We start from the raw sequence: 21,666 nt of genomic DNA, 5'->3' as shown, positions 1-21,666 counted from the left end.
CCATGTAGTGTGGACCAGGACTAAATCTAACCTGACTTGCCAGGGTTTCAGCTAGTTTCAAGTTTGCTGGAGCCAGTAGCTCCTCCTAGTGTAAATTGCAAGAAATAACATTTGGAGATTGTATGATACACTCGTTCCATCCTACCTATCTGATCTCACATCCAATCTACTCCTCGCTGCCCTTTCAAATTTCATCTCTCTCTCTCTCAGGTTTGTTGATGGTTACCCTGCATTGGAACAGTATCATTTTAAACCTGCTTTGCATTGATGTAAATGACAACACAACACGCAAGACAATGGGGAATCAGGCTCAGAGTCCAGAGCGTGCATGTGTTTGGTTGGTTGCATTCGTGGGAATGTATAACCCAGGAGTGACAACAATGGAGGAACTGCTTGAGGCAAGGAATTCAGCACTTTGAGAATCAGATATGATTACATGTAACGGAAAAACAGAAGTGACAGAAAGAGCATGCTATGTCCCTAACCAATAGCCCAGGGTCACCTGCCCTGCTCGGAAACATGTCTGCTATGTGGCAGAGAGTGCAGCTCCAGAATAGGCCTTATCAGCCATCAGCGGACCTACAGATATTTTGAAATAGACAATCCATGAAAGACAATCATCCTCAACTTCAAGGGATTCCCAACGTAGATGATGATGAATGTGAAATAAATAAATCACAAGAATGATCTAGCTATCTCCATACACACATATCTGTCCATGTAGGGTCTTATATTGGTGCCCATCACCATGGTATCTGGGCACCTGAGGAATGGGCCGCATCCTGCTGTGCCCCTAGAATTCATGTTAGTTTCGTGGGAGGTGCAGCACTTCTCAGGATCTGGCTTGTTGAAATTAGCAGGACAGTCTGAGCAGGATAATGACTTGTTCTACATTGTTCAAATCACCAGCTTGCCCCAACCGGGAAGTATGGCCCTCTTCTTATGAAAAAAGAAAAGGAGTACTTGTAGCACCTTAGAGACTAACCAATTTATTTGAGCATAAGCTGTAGCTCACGAAAGCTTATGCTCAAATAAATTGGTTAGTCTCTAAGGTGCCACAAGTCCTCCTTTTCTTTTTGCGAATACAGACTAACACGGCTGTTACTCTGAAACCCTTCTTATGAAACAAGCCGCTGGAGCTCCGCTGATTTACAGCAGGTCCAAATTATGTTCTAGCATTGCGACTCAGTCCAGTAACAACGCTTACAAAGTGTCCTAATATATTAAGGGCTTAAGCAGTAATCTTTTCGGTATGCGCTGGGTGCTCAGTGATGGATTAGCCATAATTCTGGATTGTTACCAGATAAGGTTTTTTGACCACAATGAGGTTTGCAAAAAACAAAGCCCTCTCTGGAACTGTCTCTTCTCCCTTGCCTCTAGGAGCTTAATCCAAAACCCACTTAAGTCAATGGGAATCTGAATCATCGAAGGAAGAGGTGGAAAAGACCTATTAGATTATCCAGTCCGTCTCCCTGAGACCAGGGAAGATTTGTTCTCTATGGTACATTTTCTAATGCTTTGTCTCGTCTAGTTTTAAAAGTCCCCCATGCAATCCAAGAAGTTATTGATGTTTGTAATGTTTGTAAACCGTCTGTCTATCTCCAGAACAGGTACAGCCGCCTGTCTATCTCCAGAACAGGTACAGCACACTGTATGGGCATTGATGCTCCCATTACAGTAGCAGGGATAATAATCCAAGTGTCCTGGCCAAATTCCAATTTAAGACATAACATCTTTGCTTCCTGTTCTAAATTGGTGCACAGTGTTGCTGTGTGCTGTTAAACAACTGCTGTGTTCCACGCCAGAGGTGGCTGCATATGAATGGTGGAAGAAGCGACTTCTGTATGCCCAGTCTTTCTGTAATTTGTAAAGAGCTTTGGGACTCTTCTGAATGAACAAAACTATAGAAAACTAAGATCATTATCTATCTATCATTTACAGGGAAACCTGGGCTAGCCAGACGGAAACTGTAATGTCAGCAAATCAATTTCAATCACACTTCTCAAAAAATAAAATTCTGGTTTGGAAAACGTTTCTAAATTTCAGTATGTCTACACAGCCGACATTAAAGCACTTCAACATGGCTGTGTAGTCGCGCGTGTCTCCAGAGCTGGGAGAGAGCTCTCCCAGCGCTGTAATAAAACCATCCCCATGAGGGGAGTAGCTATCAGCACGGTAGCACTGTCTACACGGCCACTTTACAGCGCTGAAACTTGCATCGCTCAGGGGGGCGTTTTTTCACACCCCTGAGCAAAGAAAGTTTCAGCACTGTAAGTGGCAGTGTAGACAAGGCGTGAGATCATCCACATTTCAGATAATTGGAGTTGGGATCATCAGAGTTTACTTGTATTCTGGAGCACTCACCACTGTAGTATTCAAAGCCAACAGTGTGCTAGTCATGAAAACTTGTAAGAAGACTCAGTCCTTGCCCTGAAGAGCTTGCTATCTAAATACACAACGTACAAATGGAGAATAGAGGAAACCACACAACGAAAAACAGCGTGATCTGGAATGAATAGTCAATGAAATGAAAAGGTGACAAGTTAAAACCTGATCAAAGGAGATACTTCTTCACACAGTGCGTAGACAGACTGTGGAACCCACTGCTACATGGAATCATTAAGGCCAAGAACTTAGCAAGATTCAAAGAGGGATTGGATATTTCTATGGATAACCAGAATATCTAGAATTAGCATAGTTACTGCTAACAACAATTCTGGAAGGGATATTATGGCTTATGCTTCAGTGGTTAAACTGATCTCTGACTAATAGGGTACGTATACACTGGGGAAAAAAAACCCCAGGGCAGCAAGTCTCAGAGTCCTGGTCTACAGGGCTCAAAACAGCTGTGTGGAGATGTTCCTGCTTGGGATTTGAAACCCACTTGCTGGTTTTGTTTTGTTTTTTGTAGTGTAGACATACCCATAGAGACCAGGATGAGATCTATTGTGAGGGGCACATTATCCCACATCTGCTGCTGTGGGATTCTTACATCTTCCTCTGAAGTAGCTGATGCTGGGCATTATTGGACAGGTGGACTTCAAGTCTGATCCAATGAGACATTTCCCTACGTTCCTATGGAATGGAAATGTTTAGCACCAGTCCTGGTGGTTGCATGGTTTCTGCCTGGATTTTTTAATCTGTGTTTGTATCTGAAGTTTCAGTCACTGAATCCATGAGTGCATATCTGCAGGGGAGACTCGAGGTATAGGTCTGAGGAGAGCAATGGTGCCAGAAGGACAGCAGAAGTTGAAGGGAGGGACAGCCAAATATGAGTCGTTTCAGAGTAACAGCCGTGTTAGTCTGTATTCACAAAAAGAAAAGGAGTACTTGTGGCACCTTAGAGACTAACCAATTTATTTGAGCATGAGCTTTCGTGCTGTAGCTCACGAAAGCTCATGCTCAAATAAATTGGTTAGTCTCTAAGGTGCCACAAGTCCTCCTTTTCTTTTTTCCAAATATGAGTGAGTGGTTTTGCAACCTGGGGCACAGGGTCTCAATGCCACTCACTTTTGGCGCAGCCACCCCTCCGTCATGCCGATGGGAGGGCTGGGCCAAGGGAAGGGGTTCTGACTTTATGCAATCCAGTTCTGATCAGAGGTCAAAGCGGGGCAGTAAGAAGGACCCCGGAAGAAGTAAGAAGGACCCCTGCCCACTGCTCGCAATGTACCCCTGCTGCCAAGTTCAGGTTCTCAAAAGTGGGCAGCATGGCCCCCCTGTTTAAAAAGTATGGGGCAATGGCTCTTTGGCCCTCCTGTTGCCCGCTCCCATGTCTGGGAGAATTACATTTCAAGAAAGGACTGAGAATGGCTAACTGCATCTGGAAAAGGGTTTTAGACATAGCATTATCAGGGGACTTTTCATGGGTAAATAACTGGTGCAAGGTGTAATTTTCTAAAGGAGATCAGGCTTGACACCACGGGAATGAGTCAGTTTCCAGAAACAGTGAAATCCTGACCCCTCTTGAATTTCACAAGTCAATATTTGGCTATCTAAAGAAGATAATAAAAACCAGGAAAGAATTTCAGTGTCCTTTTAATACTAACATGACTAAGAGCAAGAGTCCATGGGATGAAACATGCTCTGACAAAAACAGGAAATTGAGTGGTTCACTGTGCAGTTGTAGCAGTGAGAGTTCGCCTCATTAGAAGGAGTTCATTACTGAGGTACGTTTGGTGGTCACTAGGCCTGGAGACAGAAGCCTACCTGGAAATCCAGGTCAGATAAACAGGATCATTAGCATGTCTATAGCACCTTCCACCCAAGGATTGTTCTCCGTTCTCCATGTCCCCGAGACTAGGACAAGAAATAATCCTTTTAGTTTGCACAAGAGAGATTCAGGTTAGATATCAGGAAACTTTCAAACTCTAAGGATAGTTAAGCACTGGAATTAGCTTCCAAGGGAGGTTGTGGAATCCCCGTCATTGGAGGTTTTTAAGAATAGGTTAGACAAACACCTCTCAGGGTGGTGTAGGTATACCTAACTCTGCCTCAGCAGACGGTGGGGGCGATGGATTAGATGGCCTCTTAAGGTCCCTTCTAGCCCCAAATTCCTATTATTTTATTATCTCAAATTAACCCTGACAGCCCCGATGTCTGGTAGTTATTATTGCCCGCATTTTACAGATAGGGAAACTGAGGCACAGAGCAGGGGACATGACTTCCCCAAAGTTACACCACGAGTCTGTGGTAGAGATGGGACTAGAACTCACATGGGCGACATGGGAATAATGGTAAGGCTCCACCTCCCCGGGGGATGAACCAGGGTGAATTAAGTAATGTCTGCACAGTACTTGGTCCATGTAAAGTCAAAGTACAATTCTTATTCTTTGCGAAGTCTCCTCCAAGACAGACCTGCTATCATAGGCAAAGCAACAATGGGAAACTGGTATCACCCCCTGTGAACAGGGCAGCTAGAATGACCAGCTCACAAGAGGAAATGAACTCGACTTAAAAATAACAGCGGTCAATCAGGACAGTGTGGGGCCTGCAAGCCCCCTACACAGGGCCTCTTGAAGACAAAGGGCTCCCTGAGGGCGCAGGAGTCTGTCTGCATACAGCTGCCTGCAGGATGCAGATTGTAGTCCAAGTTGGGAGTTTTCTCCTGATTTGCCTCAGGGCAGCAGATGGAATTTGATTTTCTCATAATTACTATGAGCTGAGAATTACCAGGTTTAAATTAGTGTTGAAGAGGCGGAAAGAAACAACCAAAAAAACATCCCGGAGTCTGGATTTTGTAATATAGAAATATCACTTGACATGTAAAATAATTACAATTGCCCCATGGTTTATTGATTGTCACCTGTTAAAGGACTGGCCTGTCGACAGTTTGACTATATTCTTGTTACGTCGCATTTGAGCAGTCTTCTTATGGAATCAAGATTAGTAGAAATTCTCCTTAATTCACTGGGCCAAGCTATCTTTTCTTTGGTGATTGTTGCTAAAGATGAGAAGATTGGATCTGTCTGAAATGCCCACAGCAGCTGTCATTCCTTCTGTGATGTGGAGCCCTGACAGCCAGCTCTCATGTTTTGCCTGTAGGTGGCAGAAGCTTTCTAATGCCTGCCCACAGGGTCATCCCAAACAGACCTATTATTACCCTGATGTGGGAAATGATAGGATCGGTTAGCCGAGCTGACAGATTGGAAAGGACAGGGGTGTAATGCAATGCTTTGTTTCAAGGCTGGTAGCCTATCTGAGTCACCAGTTAAAATAAAGCAGTGCTTAATTTGACAGGGAGCTTTCAAAACAAGGACTCTCCTAGCAGCTGCAAAAGTCCCATTCTGTTTTCACAGCAGAGGGTCTTATCCATGTGAACATGGGGTTTCCCTTATCACACTGACTCAGTTACAAATAATGCATGGCATTTCTGACCTCCATAGCGCTTCATGAATGTCCATTAATTAACAATTCCCTCCTGCCCATGCTGTATAGGGGTTAGGGATAATAATGTGTTCTTAGGATATAGATATTCAGGCCTGTCGGTAAAGGCCTGTACTCGAAGAATTTAGGTGTATTCTTATCACTTGGCTAGTTATAGAGGTATAAAAGAAAGAATCAAAATCACTGTCTGCCAGTGTAAGGTCCTTCTCTTACTGTGACAGTATGAGGCCTGTTCTTAGGCTAAGGCCCTTGGCTAAGCAGCAGAGGCAGCCATAAGCTGGGAAGCCAATGGTCACATCCTTACATTCCAAACTAGTCACACTGAAATAAGGTGCTATTGGGCTGTTAAGAATACAATCCTGTCCTGATAATGCCGATCCCCTCCAGAGAAAGGGAAGTGCCTAGAAAATGTAAAAGGAAACTTAGTTTGATAGCATCCTGTCTGGCAAGAACTCACTTCTCAATAGCTGGGATGTGAAATCCTCACTTCTGTATTGTTTTGTCATTATAGTTCCCACTTTGCTATTGTTTGTCTGTATAATCTCTGTCTGGTTCTGTGATTGTTCCTGTCTGCTGTATAATTAATTTTGCTGGGTGTAAACTAATTAAGGCGGTGGGATATAATTGGTTACATAATCATGTTACAATATGCTAGGATTGGTTAGTTAAATTTCAGGAAAATGATTGGTTAAGGTATAGCTAAGTTGAACTCAAGTTTTACTAGATAGTCTGCAGTCAATCAGGAAGTGGGGGGGTGGGTGTGTGAGTGGGGGAGATGGGAACAGGGAATGGGGGTAAGGAAATTGGAATCATGTTTTGCTAAAGGGGGAAATGGGAACAGGGAATGGGAGTAAGGAAATTTCAGAGTAACAGCCATGTTAGTCTGTATTCGCAAAAAGAAAAGGAGTACTTGTGGCACCTTAGAGACTAACCAATTTATTTGAGCATGAGCTTTCGTGAGCTACAGCTTATGGTCAAATAAATTGGTTAGTCTCTAAGGTGCCACAAGTACTCCTTTTCTTTTTGGTAAGGAAATTGAAATCATGCTTGGCTAAGGGCAGGAATGGGAACAGGGACACAGGTGTAAGGCTCTGTGGTGTCAGAGCTGGGAAGGGGGGACACTAAGGAAGGAAACTGGATTCATGCTTGCTAGAAGTTCACCCCAATAAACATCAAATTGTTTGCACCTTTGGACTTTGGGTATTGTTGCTCTCTGTTCATGCGAGAAGGACCAGGGAAGTAAGTGGGTGAAGGAATAAGCCCCCTAACATGTGTTATTATCCACACTTTACAGGAAGTGAGAATAAGACAGAGAGGTTAAGTGACTTGCCCAAGGCCAGAGATGGAATCAATCTCACAGCTGAAACTAGAACTCAGGAGTTCGCTACTTCTGTGCTCAGATAACTAAGGCATGCCTCTCTGTCAAAGATAGTGTTGTATAATCTATTGCACCTACAAGGCATTGTTCATCCCCAGATTCTTTGCAATCTTGAATTATTGCCTTCATCATTGAAATGCAACCAGCTCTGGGGTGGAATGCAGCAGCTGTTTAACAGCTCACAGCAATGCTACATGACAGGAAGTGAAGAAGAATCTCATAACCAAGTGAAACTGCAGTGAGGATTTGGGAAGGCAGATTTGATCATCCAGATTTACTCAGGAGGACCCCCTTACTTTTGAGTCGAGATTTTCAGTGCTATCCGGACATTGCAGCGTGCTTTCACCTGGCATTGCGAGATGACACTACAGCCTGAGGATCTTGACATTGCACCAAGACACCATCAAGGCATTGGGACAGCATGATGCACCAAGAAGAACTTTGCATCAAAAGGTGACATGCCAGAATTGCACGGCAAGATGACAGGCCATAATGCAACATAACCACATTGAACTCTAGAGGCCATTCCCTGGCTGTGGTCCATGATGAAACTGGGCCAAAGTACACTAACATGGCATCATGGCATGATGACTTGCCATAATGTGACAACTTTGCGTTAAAACACAAGCAGTTAATGTTGCAAACATTACAATGTCTTGCTGTGTTGCAACATGGCAGCGCTGACCCACAGGGGCTGTCATGTAGTATTGTGACAAGCTGGTGTGGTCAGGCAGATGGCATGATACCCTGCATAAACACTCTTGTCTTGGCATGACAACATGTCAGACTGGCCAGTGATGCAATATGATGTCATCCAAAAGACCACGATTAGGTATCAGAATATCCTGATGTGACAAAGGGCCATTGCCTAGCAATGCAACATGATGTAGTTTCTTGCCAGCACATGACAGCATCAACCAAAGGTCCATGCTGTACTGTTGTGGTGTCAAGATGTGCTAAGCACTTGCCTTGGGATGCAACATGGTTACGTTTCTCATGGCAAAATGGTGCTGCAATTCCAAGGATTTGACTTGGTCATAGACGTCATGGATTCTGTGACATTAACAGATCTCTGTGACTTTTTTGGCTTCAGCTTCAGCCCCGTGCGTGGCGGGGCTCCGGCTGTCAGCCATGCACCACGGAGTTTCGGCTCCAGTTCCGCGCTGCAGGGCTGGGGCTTCCATGATTTATTGTTTACTGCCCGCATCCTGTCCATGACTTTTACTAAAAATACCCATGACAAAATCTTAGCGAGGTCAGCACATGACTTGGTGACACGTCGCAAAGCGATAGCGCCAGGACACGACATGACGCAGCAGCATGGAGAGGTTTAGATGTGACGTGGTGATTTGACCTCCCATGGCAATGTGGTAGATGAGGATGTAATAGAGGAAGTGTTTTAGGTGAAATGGTATTTACTCCCTTTGTTTTAAACTGGTTGGGGTTACGGGGTCTCTGATTGCTCTTGGTGAACTCTGTATCTAAAGCAGTACAATATATGAAATCTCCTCCCTTTGACTGGCTGTACTTGGAGGGCCAATGACAGCAATACACCATTAAACTGTTGTTGTTGAACTTGACTTAACATACAATTTGGTCCAAAAATTATACATCAGGCATGGAAATTTAGTATCTTCCACTATGAAATAAGATTAGACTCTTACCAAGTAGAAAATTCATTCTTATAAACTGCAAATCCCAGATCTCTCAACTCAGCTAGTGACACGGCGAGGTCAGGATGTAACACGCCAAGGCAACGTGACATCATGGCAATGTGGTGGTGAGGTCATGGCACGATATGTTGATGCAGTGAGGTCAGCACATCACTCAATGACAGCGGGATAAGGTCAGGATGTATGCGGCTGGTATGATCTGGAGAAGGAGGGACACGATATGTTGTGGCAACGCGGGGAGGTCAAGATGTGAGGTGCCACAATGAGGTCAGGACACGTGGTGCCATGACCCGATGAGGTCAGGACATGCGGTGCTACACACGATGTGACAATGAGATCAGGACATAAGACGCCATGGCAACGGGGTGAGGTCGAAGCATCCTGGCAACACAAATGAAGTCATGACAAGCCATGTTATGTTACCATGGCAACATCCCAGTATCACCATGATGTGCCAGGCCCACCCCTTGACATCAATCTAGAAGGGGTTATCATTGTTTTTGTGCCCTCCTCCATTGTCATGTGACCCATGGCGGCCTCCACTATGGCTTCAGCCGCCCCCCCCTCGGTGCGCATGCGCTGTAGCCAGCCCAAGGGGCGCCCAGCTCCCCGAGTTTAGCAAAAACAGGCGGTGGCCGAAGCCCGGCATCTCCTCACCGTCCCCTCCCATCCGCGCTGAGTGGTTCGGTCCGGAGCCAGCCGGGCGAGTCCAAGTCGGAGGGAGTAATCCACCCTGTCTAAGCCCGAATGGTGCGGTCCTGAGCCGCGGGCGGAGCGGGGCGGGCGGCACCAAGTGAGGGGCCCCCGGGGGGAGGGAGGAGCTGCCGGCGGCCAGTGGAGCAGGGAGAAGCTCCAAGATGGCGTCGGCCGGCCCCGAGTCTGGGGGCAGCAGCAGCAGCAGCGCCGGCATCGCGGGTAAGAGGGGGGGCGCGCGCCTGAGGGGAGGGGCGGGCCTGTAACCTCCCAAAGGGGCGGGGGAAGGGAGGAGGGACCCGCTGTGTGGAGACCTGGGGGGCGCTGGGGGCCGAGGCCCTTGTGGGGTGGGGGGTCGCTGGGCGGGAGCTGGCTCGTCCCCTACCGCGTGGCTCTGCTCCCGGAGCCTGGGGGCGAAGATGTGACTCTCCGCCCCTTTCCCTCCCCCCCTTTCTTGGGCGGGGGGTGCAGGGGCTCGCCTCTGTAACCGGGGCTGGGGTTTGCAAACACTTCGCTTGTGGGGCCCTTGCTGGGGATGCCCAGGGGTCTGGTGCTGAGGGCAGGCGATCGGGCGACGCTCGGCGGGGTGCTTCCCACGGCCCCCCCCCCCCCCGCGCTGCTCTGCCGAAACTGGGGTCCCGGGTGGGGGGAGTAGCTTGGCTGTGTGCAGAGACCGCTCCTCAGGGTGCTTTGGGACCCTGCAGGAGGAGGCCCGGTGCTGTGGGAGTGTAAGTTATCATCAGGCTTGCTTTAGGAAGCGGCTCCACCTCTGGGAAGCCAAGGCAAAGCTTCGCTAGTCCTGTCTCTGTTTACCAGGGTGTGAGGGTGTTTGTCGCTGCTGTTGTAACATTCATCGCCTCTGAAGTCCTGGTCTCTTCTCTTTACTAGCTCGAGCTGAACCAGAAATGGTGTTGACAGGAGCTGGAAGGAGCTCTGAATGCCATTGCTAAACCTGGTGATGGAGGCTAGTAGTAATAACAATGGGGTTTCAGAGTAACAGCCGTGTTAGTCTGTATTCGCAAAAAGAAAAGGAGTACTTGTGGCACCTTAGAGACTAACCAATTTATTTGAGCATGAGCTCATCCGATGAAGTGAGCTGTAGCTCACAAAAGCTCATGCTCAAATAAATTGGTTAGTCTCTAAGGTGCCACAAGTACTCCTTTTCTTTTAACAATGGGGTTGTGGCAGCTAGCTACCCCTGGGAGACAAAGGGGCAGATACTTAGCACTTACACACATCTCCACCTTGCATCTTCAGAGCACTTCACAGACACTAATTCTTGCAGTATCACTGGGTGGGGTGTTACTGAGCGCCATCCTCCTTTTACAGGAGTGGGGTTCGGTCTCCTAATAATAGGCCAAAGCAAACACCTCTCTATAGCCTGGTTTCAGAGTAGCAGTCATGTTAGTCTGTATCCGCAAAAAGAACAGGAGGACTTGTGGCACCTGAGAGACTAACACATTTATTTGAGCATAAGCTTTCGTGAGCTACAGCTCACTTCATCGGATGCATGTAGTGGAAAATACAGTGGGGAGATTTTATGCAAGTTAACTTTTTAAAAAGGCCTTTAGTTTACATTCCAAACGATCACTCAAGCCTTTGTGATCTGTTGACCTATGTATCCTTTGTTTAGCATTTACTGCACAGGCTTTATAATCTTTCCACCTTCTCCTCTTCCTCTTGCCCATCACTTATGGATTTGTCTGCACTAAACTACTTTGGGAAATCTCCCAGAGTGGTAGCAATGGTAGAAGCTCTAGTGTAGACAGGGCACTAACATCTTTGTCACAATGTCATCTAGAGCTGTTCTAAGCAGCATTAACAAAGCAGTAAAAATGCTATCTATACGAGTGCTCCTACTGTTGCTGCCACTTTACCAAAAAAAAAGTCCAAGGGTATTTCTTCACTAGCAACGTTAAAGTGCTGCCGTGCTGTAATAAAACCACCCCCATGAGGGGAGTAGCTGTCAGCACTGTCTATGCTGCCACTTTACAGCGCTGAAACTTGCAGCGCTCAAGGGGGTGTTTTTGCACACCCCTGAGCAAGAAAGTTGCAGAGCTGTAAAATGGCAGTGTAGACAGCCACTGCCTTTGGGACAAGTGATGGCCATTAAACCTTTGACTGTCCAGTAGTGTGGATTTTAAGATTTTCTAGTCTTTGACTAATTAGCAAACACTGGTTTAGACCAGTAACTGTTCCCTCTGTTTCAAATGACAATTGCTTTATCTCATGATCTTACTGCTGTGCCACAGGAGGATGTAAACTCTGGTCCTGAATTCAGCAACCCTCTCCTCAAGGATTTAAGGGTATCTTGGTTCTCTCTCCAACAAACACCCGCAGGCACCCCAGGAGCAGCATTGTCATGCTACAGAGGAAGCAGAGTACAGCCTTCCTCAGGCAGAATGAGCATAGTAGTTGGATATTAAAAATGGTTTCTTAGCTTGGACACGGAGAGTGCGCTCCGTCCCTCCCCACAGTACAACTAAAACCACTTAAAGACTTGGCACGGTTGTTAGGGGGCTATCCACATTCCAGAGTGGCACATGTTGCTATTTACCCTCTGGCATATTTCTCAATTACTGGCTTCTCTCTGCATACATAAAGGGTATGACTGTTTCTGAAACTTGTTCCACCCTTTCCTCCTTAAAGTCCACTCATGCAGCGTTTCCCCCACCCTCTCTACAGGACATGGAGATGTTGCATCCTTGTTTGTTTTTTTAACTATGTGTGGAAACACCCAAGAGGATCACATCTCGTTGCTTTCACTTTGAAGCGGGACAAAACGTGCCAAAAGTAGCCCGGTGAGACTTCAGATCCTTGGTTCTTTTTGCGTTCTGTGCAGTAGCCACTCCATAGGTAGTTCCAACTGAGTTTTCATTCTTGAGTTTGGGCCCCTCTCTCAGATCTCCAAACAAAGGAATATAGCCTCAGATCTAACCTAATTTTGAGAGGTTTCAGAGTAGCAGTCGTGTTAGTCTGTATTTGCAAAAAGAAAAGGAGTACTTGTGGCACCTTAGAGACTAACACATTTATTTGAGCATAAGCTTTCGTGAGCTACAGCTCACTGCATGCTGAAGCTCACGAAAGCTTATGCTCAAATAAATGTGTTAGTCTCTAAGGTGCCACAAGTACTCCTTTTCTTTTTGCGAATACAGACTAACATGGCTGCTACTCTGAAACCTGTCATTATGCAAGGCACTGAATTTAGGAATGCATCCGATGAAGTGAGCTGTAGCTCACGAAAGCTTATGCTCAAATAAATTTGTTAGTCTCTAAGGTGCCACAAGTACTCCTTTTCTTTTTGCTAATTTTGAGAGTGGAGGTAGACTTTTTCTAACAGATTTGAAGTTTAATTGCACAAGGGGGTTCTAAATTATGGTAAACTCCGCAGCTGCTGCCTTCAGAGCTGGGCTCTCAAGGCAGCACAGAAGTAAGTATGGCAATCTTGCAGCCCCCCTACAACAGCTTTGGGATCCCCCCATGATCTGCTTTTGGGTCGGGACCCCCATGGTTACAACACCATGAAATTTCAGATATAAATATCTGAAATCATGAAATTCACCGATTTTAAGATCCTGTGGCCGTGAAATTGACAAAGTGAACTGTGAATTTGGGAGGGCCCTAACTATTGGAGTCGTAAGCCTCAATTTTAAAGAGTCTCTTGCCCTTTTCCTTACAGAGATAAACTTCAAAACCTAGGGTGGATTGATTTAAATCACCAAGTGGAAAGGCTCAATTTAACTTATAAATGTTAAGGAGCTTTTCCATTTGTACTTTGGTTATTTTCTTAAGAAGGGTGCATTCTCATTGTTTGATATAACGATTAAAACATGCTGATTTACAACTAAGTAGAGTCTTTACACTAGATTTGGTACATGTTTTTGCTCTCTAGGAAGGTTATTTAAGCAGTCATATATAGTTTGATATTTTCAGATTTTTATTGATTTTACATTTTTAACTTTTTAGAAAAGGGTGAATGACATATTGCTTATTATTACAAAACATGTCAAATTTATTTTTATTTAAACAAGCCCTTGACACAGCACATGATCTGTTGTGCCATATTTGTAAAATTTGACCTCAAAATTTAGATGTTTTTGCCCTGATAATTTCTTTATATAAAAAATCAGCCTTTAACTTAAAGTTAATAGGGACTCATGGATTCAACATATATTTTTTTAGATAAATGTTTTAAGAGATTATAGGTTTTGGTCTTAACATATATTGTATTAAATTCAGATTCATTTTAAACAGATTCATTTTTAAAAAGAAAACGATTGTTATATTTTGTTATCTAAATTATAAAATCTGATTTTTTTTGCCCCCCAAAATCTATTTTTATTCACCCTGTCAAAACCTAAAATGATCTGCAGTGGGTAGTCAACAATGTGAACATAAGAACGGCGATACAGGGTGTGATGAAGTGGGGGAGTTTCTTATTTTTCCTTGTTTTTCCAATGGTTTGCATGCAGAGGGGTTGGGACTCAGTTTCCCTGACCAAAGGTCTATCTAGCCCAGTATCCTAGCTTCCGACAGTGGCCAATGCCAGGTGCCTCAGAGGGAATGAACAGAACAGGTAATCATGAAGTGATCCATCCCCTGTCGCCCATTCCCAGCTTCTGAATACTCTTGTAAACTGTGCACTGTTGTCTCACCCTGGTCTAAACTTGCACTGTCACTGTTGCTACCACTAATGGAGCAACAATGGTGGGAAATGGAAGAAAAACCTAGTGCAGAAAAACTTCATGAGCTTATGTTTGCAACACACATGCAGATGTTGGCCAAATTGCCCTCTCCTTTAAGAAAGAGAGGAGAGATGGTATCAAGTGATTTAAAAGAACAAAGTTGTGTGTTTGCTTTTCTAAGCAAAATACAAGCAGGTCTATGAAGCTGGAATTTTCTTATTTGGAAGGTACTTTAGAAAGAAGAGCATGAAAATACAGGAAAAGCTTTATCTGGGGAGGGGTGCCAGTTAGTCAAAAATTCCAGTTAACTAAGAGTTATACTTACCAAAGGAGGGAGGGAGTTTGGGTGCAGGAGGGGGTTGGGGCACGGAAGGGGGTGCAAAGCGCAGACTCTGGGAGGGAGTGTGCGTGTGGGAGGGGGCTGGGGATTGGAGCATGGGAGAGGGTGCAGGGTGAGGACTCTGGAAGGGGGTATGGGTGCAGGGGGGGGCTCAGGGCAGGGCGTTGGGGTGCAGGAGGGGTTTTGGGGTGCTGGATCCAGGCAGTGCTCACCTCGGGCGGCTTCCCGCAAGCGGCGATATGTCCCTGCTGCTCCCAAGTGGAGGCGCGGCTAGGAGGCTCTGCGTGCTGTCCCTGCAGCTCCCATTGGCCGCAGTTCCCAGAGCTGCAGAGCCAGCACTCGTGGCGGGGTGGGGGCAATGCATGGAGCCCCCGTGGCCGTTCCTCCACCTAGGAGCAGCAGGGACATGTTGCCACTTCTGGGGAGCCATGTGGAACTAGGTAGGGAGCCTGCCAGTCCCATGCCAACCGGACTTTTAATGGAGATATCAGAAGTGCTGGTTTCTAGAGCTTTGCGGTTGGCAAAGTGCCGGATAACACAGCTTTTACTGTACGATGGTTTGGGGAGGTTGGTGATAAACTATAACACCATTTCCTGAATTTCTTAAACTTGAGCCCCCTTTTGGAAAACACAGCCTTTAATGCTGCCACGTGTTGTTAAAGAGCAACCCATCTTAACGTCTTCATCTTCCATGCCACTCTAGCTAGTCCTTCATTTGCAGACACCCCTGGAAAATAATGAGCTCTGAAGTCTTTTATTTCTAGGTGAGTGGTTCAATTACAACCCGGGTTAGTAGGGACTGAAAGTTGTTACTGCTTTGTTTGTATAGTTGTCTTTGTCCAGATCACACTAGACAGGCATCTACCCACTACCGTTGACAATTTCAGCAATAGAGGCCAAGGACTAAGCTTTTTCCTCTTACCCTTAGTGTTTCTCTCCACATGAAAATCCGGAATAAGGTAGGGTGTGAATTTAAAGTGGATTATTGTCTGTTTCTGATTAACCTTGTACAGGAACACTCTTATTCCAGAATAAGCATCCCTTAGCTGAGTTAGTCTAATCATATGGACTAAGCTAATTTGGAATAAGGTACACTTATTTTGGAATACAGGCTTGTCTGCACATAGACCACTACGGTGACACAGCTGTGCTGTTGTTGTAGTGCTTAAGTGAAGACACTACCTATGCCAATGAGAAGGGTTCTCCCGTTGACGTAGGTAATCCACCTCCCTGAGAGGCAGTAGCGAGGTTGACAGAAGAATTCTCCCATCCATCTAGCGCTGTCTACACCAGGGTTAGGTCAATTTAACTATATCGCTCAGGGCGGTGGATTTTTCAGACCCCTGAGCAACATAGTTATACTGACCTAATTTCATAGTTTAGACTAGCCTAAGTGGAGTTAATCAAGAGTAGCTCCCTGGGTAGATAAGCCCTTAGAAGTGGGCCCCTCCAGCTCAGGACTAAAGCACATTGATACTGCAAAAGCAGCAGTATCTCTTTGGTGATGGAGAGCTTCACTCTGTCAAGAGTGAAACTGACAGCCCTAAAGACTAGATGCAGTGAAAACCAGAAAATGTGACACAGATATTGTAGGTAGTTCTTGATCTTTGTTGATTACTTAGTAATCACAATTATAATGCCATTAAATGTGTTGTTAAGGTGTTTTATAATCCCCACCCACTCTCCCTAGTTCTAAAAGCCATAGCACTCAGGAGACAGAATGGCATTTTAGATGTAGCCTAAATTCTATTCTGCTGGTAAATGACAATTTGCCTCCCCAAAGTGGGGAGAAAAACATGGCCTGAACACATGACAAGGGACCAGTGAGTACCCCCTGATTTCTAATCCCAACTCCCTCTGTGGCCTTGATCGAGTCACTTAACCTCTCAGCATAAATTCCTTTTAAGTAGAATGGAAATAACAGCTCTGTGAAGTAAATGTGAAAGTGTTGTGAGGATTAGTTAATGTTTAGCCCATCAAATAGTCTAGAAAGCGTTCCTGTCAGAGTGCTCATGCTTTCAGAAAGGCTGAACTGTCTTCTGCAGATACTGAAGTCTGCCACTGTGTCTCGAGGAGCCAAGAAACTTAAGATAATCTTTCCATGAGAGATGGAATGTGGTTTTTCTCCTTTTAGAAACAACACATTTACATTACTTTCACATCTAGCCTTTGTAATTAAATAGCTTTTTGTTGCGGCACTTGCTTGTTGACTCTTACCAGGATTTAATTGTACTGTTTCATACTTACATAATGCTCTTCATCTTCAAAACATTATTATCCTTGTTACCAAATAATCTGCAAACCCAGCCTCCTGCTTGCTTGGTGGTATTCCTCCTCTACAGATGGGGAAATCGAGGCAGAGAGGTATTGGAAAATCACTTCACTACAGGGGAGTGTGTAAGAGTCATAAGAACAGCCATACTGGGTCAGACCAAAGGTAGTCCAGTATCTTATCTTTCTACAGTGGCCAATGCCAGGTTACCCAGAGGGAACGAACAGAATAGGCAATCATTAAGTTATCCATCCCCTGTTGCCCATTCCCAGGTTCTGGCAAACAGGCTAGGGGCACCATCCCTGTCCATCCTGGCTAATAGCTACTGATGGACCTATCCTCCATGAATTTATCTTGTTCTTTTTTGAACCCTGTTATAGTCTTGGCCTTCACAACATCAGCCAGGATCAGAAGTCAGTGGCTTTTAGTTCCCTGTCCTTTGGAGCACACTCCTCTCGCCTTAAGAATTTCCATGGCTTTCTTCAGTCACAAAGGCTGTCTGCTCCACATCTGTGAATCATTCATTGAGGTCTCTTGTCTGTTCTTCGCTTGCTCCCCACAATGCCATGTGCATAAATCTTGTATTTATTTGGCAAGTCATGTGATACAGGACGTTGGAGTTGCATAGTTCTGATTAACATCCGATTTTCCCACTTTACTGCAAAATGATCTTAACTGCTATCTTGAGCACAGCCAAAGCAAGCAGCAAATGCATTGTACAATCCAAAGTTTGCAGTGCCAGTTTAGTGGTGGTATAAAACACATTAATCATCAACTCTAGCTGTTCATGAAACCTTAGCTGCCAAAATCAGCAATGGGCAAGGGCTTGTTGAGGGAAATAGCAAGATGTCCATCAGAAAATCCTTTTAATGTGTGTTGTTCTCACAGAACTAGAAACAGTTTTATTTGCCACTAAAAATGCACTTGAGAACAATGATCTTTTCTAAGCATGCTCCTGGACCAGAAAACAGGAAAAAAGAAAGGTCTGTTAGGTTTCTATTGAACACTCACACTCAAATGCCTGATCAGGGTTGTAACCAAGGCGGGGCAGCCACCCAGGGCACAAAGCCGCAGGGGTGGAAAAGTGAGGCAGGGAGGTCATGTGGGGTCACATGCCTCCCCTAGATTTCTGCCTTCCATTTAACGTAGTAGTTCTCAAATTGTTGGGTGCACCTCCCTAGGGGGGCTTGCCCTACAGTTTGAAACCTGTAGCCTCCTGCCAGGAGCCAGCGGATTGAAAGCTGGTGGGAGCTGCTCGGGCCCCAGCTCTCCACACTGTAGGAGCCAGGGCGCTGGCTGGCTGCCCAGCAGCCCTCCCTCTCTGCATGGCCAGGTGTTCCCCAGGCAGGGCAGGCTCGGTGGGAAGGGGTTGGCTCCAAGGGGCATCACCAGCCTGCGCCAGATTCCTGCGGGAGAGGCAAGAGCGCGTCGGGGTGCAGCTTGGAGCTGTGCCGCATGCCCTGGCTGGGGAGTGCCCAGCCGTGCGGAGGTGGCACAGCTAGGTGAGCAGGGCAAGGAGGGCTGCTGGGCAGTCAGCCGGCACCCACAGTGCGGAGAGTCAGGGGCCTGAGTGAGCTAGGCAGCTCCCATCAGCATCTGATCTGCCAGCAGGTGACAGTTTTCAAACGGGAGTGTGCCTTTTGAAAACCTTTGTGCTAAATTGAAGGCAGAAATCTGGGGGGGGGGGAGGGGAGCATGTGATGCTGTGTGCCCCCCCCCCACGTCACCTTTAGGGGGTGCAAATATGCTTGCTTGCCCCATATGCGAAAATGCCTAGTTACAGCTCTGGGTCTGATCCTAAACCCAGTTAAATCCATACAGACTCCCACTGACCTCAGTGGGTTTTGGTTCAGTACCCAAAATAGTTAGTTGCTGTTAAGTATCTCTGTTCCTGGGATTGTTATGGTAACTATCTCCAACAGCGAGTTTATAATTCCTGTGTTCCAGTAGGTTTACAATGCTCTCTTACTAACATGAGCACAGAACTTCATCCACAGACCTTAAGGAGATAGGGAGAGAAGTTTGAAAACCTGTTTGATTTTTGCCCCCCACCCCAACTTGCCAAATCTCTGTGCAATAATGGAGTAAAAGTCCACATAGCTTACTATGTTTCCTTCTATTTCTGGATGTCTTGATGTCTGAGCTCAACTATCTGTATTAAGTATTTATAAAGTGCCTGTTGCCGTAGTATCTAAGCCCCGAGGAATAGTTTATTCCTGTCCTGTAAAGCAACAAGAGGAGATTGCCATGAAAACGTGGCGCAAAATGTTTAGCATTTTCCTGTGGGCTATTCCCCAGTAAGCTGTTGGTCTCGTCGCTGTGAGCCTAGTCATTGTCAGCAGCATCCCAGTAACTTCAGAAATATCCTCTCTCATGCTCTGATCCATTAGTTCATAGTACAAGTGAAATATTGAGAGACAAAGCTGTGCACTAATCCAGGGCAACAAAGTCATTCATGCATGTGTTAATTCTGCTGACTGCTAGCAAATTGTGGTATTAAGAATGAGTAGCTTGTGAAAAAGAATATACAAAATTTAGCAAGTCTTAATCCAGAAGTTCTTTAACAGCAAATTTAAATCAAAAACATTTAGGAATGCTCTTAACATAAGTTGTTGGATAGATCTATTGGTGCAGAGAACTTCAAAATGCCATTCACTGTTTGGCCTTCCAGCCAAGATCAACTGTTTATACATAACCCAAGCCTTGTTATACCAATAAAATAAAAACCAGCAGGATCTTATTAAAGGGGAAAAGGCAAAATGCCACATTTATTGTGAATATAGAAAGAATCATAGTAAGCAGTTAGTTATAGCTATAACATTCCATTCAATTTCATATTTATTCACACATTCATTCATACACACACACAGGTTCTGCAAGGTTGTTATCATAGTTACCAGCCTTAGAGTTGCTCATGCCAAGCCACTGGCCAGGTGGCCTGGACACAAGGAGGGAGCAGGGCCTTGTCAGATGCTCATCTGATGCTCCTGGAAGTTGGTTTGCAGAATCAGACCCCAAAGTTCTCACTTTCTAGAGTCCATTTTTATAGGAATTTCTTCCTATGCCAGTCTATGGGAATTGCTTCATCATGCTGTTGCTGAATCAATCAGCTCATGGCACATTCCTGATGGCTCCGTTGCCAGATGTTATCTTGTTCTTTGGTTCTTCCATTCTTGAGGCTGTTGGGTGGATTCCAGTCTGCCCTCCGGGGGTCCTCAGGTTATTTCCACTTGATGCCTTCTTCAGCCGATGGACACTGGATTCTTAGGCTGGCACTTCCCTGATCATTCAGTTATTATCCACACCAAGCATCCATCCACATACATCCTCTAGCTGTATTTTAATCACAATTGTTAACAAAGCGAGATGAATACAACAAAAGGGCGGGGAGTCTCTGGGTGCTGTTTCTGTTGTCACAGAGTATTGCTTTGAGTCTCTCTCTGTGTGAGTAGTTGTTGTCACAAAGAATTGCTTTGAGAACAGACTCTGTCTTAGAATGTACTAACACAATTAGCAGCTTGCAAGTTTCACACACAGAGGGAGAGAAACAGTACCAAAAACCAAGAGACCTCTTAATTAGTAATACCCTGGAATTTAAACTATGGGGAAATCAAACTCATTTGTGATTTTAATACAGAACTTCTTTAATATGATCCAACAGCCTGACCCCAGATGTACAGTACCTTCCTTCTTAACTTGTGTAAATTTGATTTTAAACATTAACTTTAATAACATTTTTATATCCTCTTTCAGAGGACTGTATTCTGCTCTGGCTGGGGGTGGACTGAATGATCTAACGGATCTCTTCCATCTCCAGCTATTATGATCAGTGTTGGTTTGACTTTTCGTTCAAGCCAGGCTCCTGGAGTGTCCATAAGATCCTTTTACCAAAAGCAAATGAAATATTTAGATGCTCGTCTTCTAGAGTTACAAAAGAGTTTTGCTGTGAATGAACGCAACAGGGTGAGGGTGTCTTGTTAAGAACTCAACATTTTAAAAAAAAATTTTTACACAGTTTACACAGTTTGAGAGGTGTCCTCTTTCTTACCATACAGAAATTGTATTTGGTCTTGATTAAAATTTGTTCCTGTAAGTTTTCCTTTTTTTTTTTTTAAGGGTTGAAGTTTCAATTCACATTTTTTTTGCTTTGTTTTTCCTCATATAGATTTCAGCTTTTTGTGCTGCTCAGTATCATCTCAAAGAGGTAGACAAGTTTCATATACAGTATGTGCTTCAGAAGCATGGGTTTTCTTCCTATCCAATAACTAGCAGCAAACAGCCCACTTTACATAACTGTCTTGGCTTTTAAGAAGAGTGATACAGAATCAAGCATTCTGTAGGCTTAGTAGATGGGTGCTGTAACTTTGCTCAGTGGAAGCTGCTATTTTAATTAAATGGCTTTTTTTTTTTAAGTGCATGTTATATGAAAGTATGAGCTACCACCTGAGATCTAAACTGCTATGTATGTGCCAGGATTATTCTAGTCAGGTTCATTTTATGCTTTCATACCTGCTTGCCATGCCTTTCTGAAAACATCTCAGCTGTCTTTCATCCGCAGAACCTTTGAAAGCCATCCTAAATTTAAAAAAAATAATAATAATTATCGCTTTTCTATGTGCCTCTCCAGTTGCCTGCTGGCAGGGTTGAGATGAAACCTGAAATTAGGAGAGGAAATGGAGATATGTCGTCTTTCCTCACAAGAGCTTCTAGCAGCTTCAATGCATGCTTGTTTGATGTGGCCC

At 45.0% G+C, this 21,666-nt stretch overlaps 1 protein-coding gene across 1 annotated transcript in view; it reads left to right on the top strand.

Moving 5' to 3' along the window:
- Window positions 1–9,719: 9,719 nt before the first annotated feature.
- LOC141977494 (putative PIP5K1A and PSMD4-like protein) overlaps window positions 9,720–21,666 on the top strand; it is a 72,780-nt gene continuing 60,833 nt past the window's right edge. The window contains exon 1 of the mRNA XM_074939014.1: window positions 9,720–9,849. Coding sequence (XP_074795115.1) covers window positions 9,792–9,849 — 58 coding nt within the window. The 5' untranslated portion in view covers window positions 9,720–9,791. The remainder of the gene's footprint in view (window positions 9,850–21,666) is intronic.

The sequence above is a fragment of the Natator depressus genome, chromosome 24, assembly GCF_965152275.1.
Source record: "Natator depressus isolate rNatDep1 chromosome 24, rNatDep2.hap1, whole genome shotgun sequence".
Lineage (NCBI taxonomy): Eukaryota > Metazoa > Chordata > Testudines > Cheloniidae > Natator > Natator depressus.
Note: the sequence above shows the minus strand (reverse complement) of the source record. Positions and strands in the feature narration are given on the sequence as shown.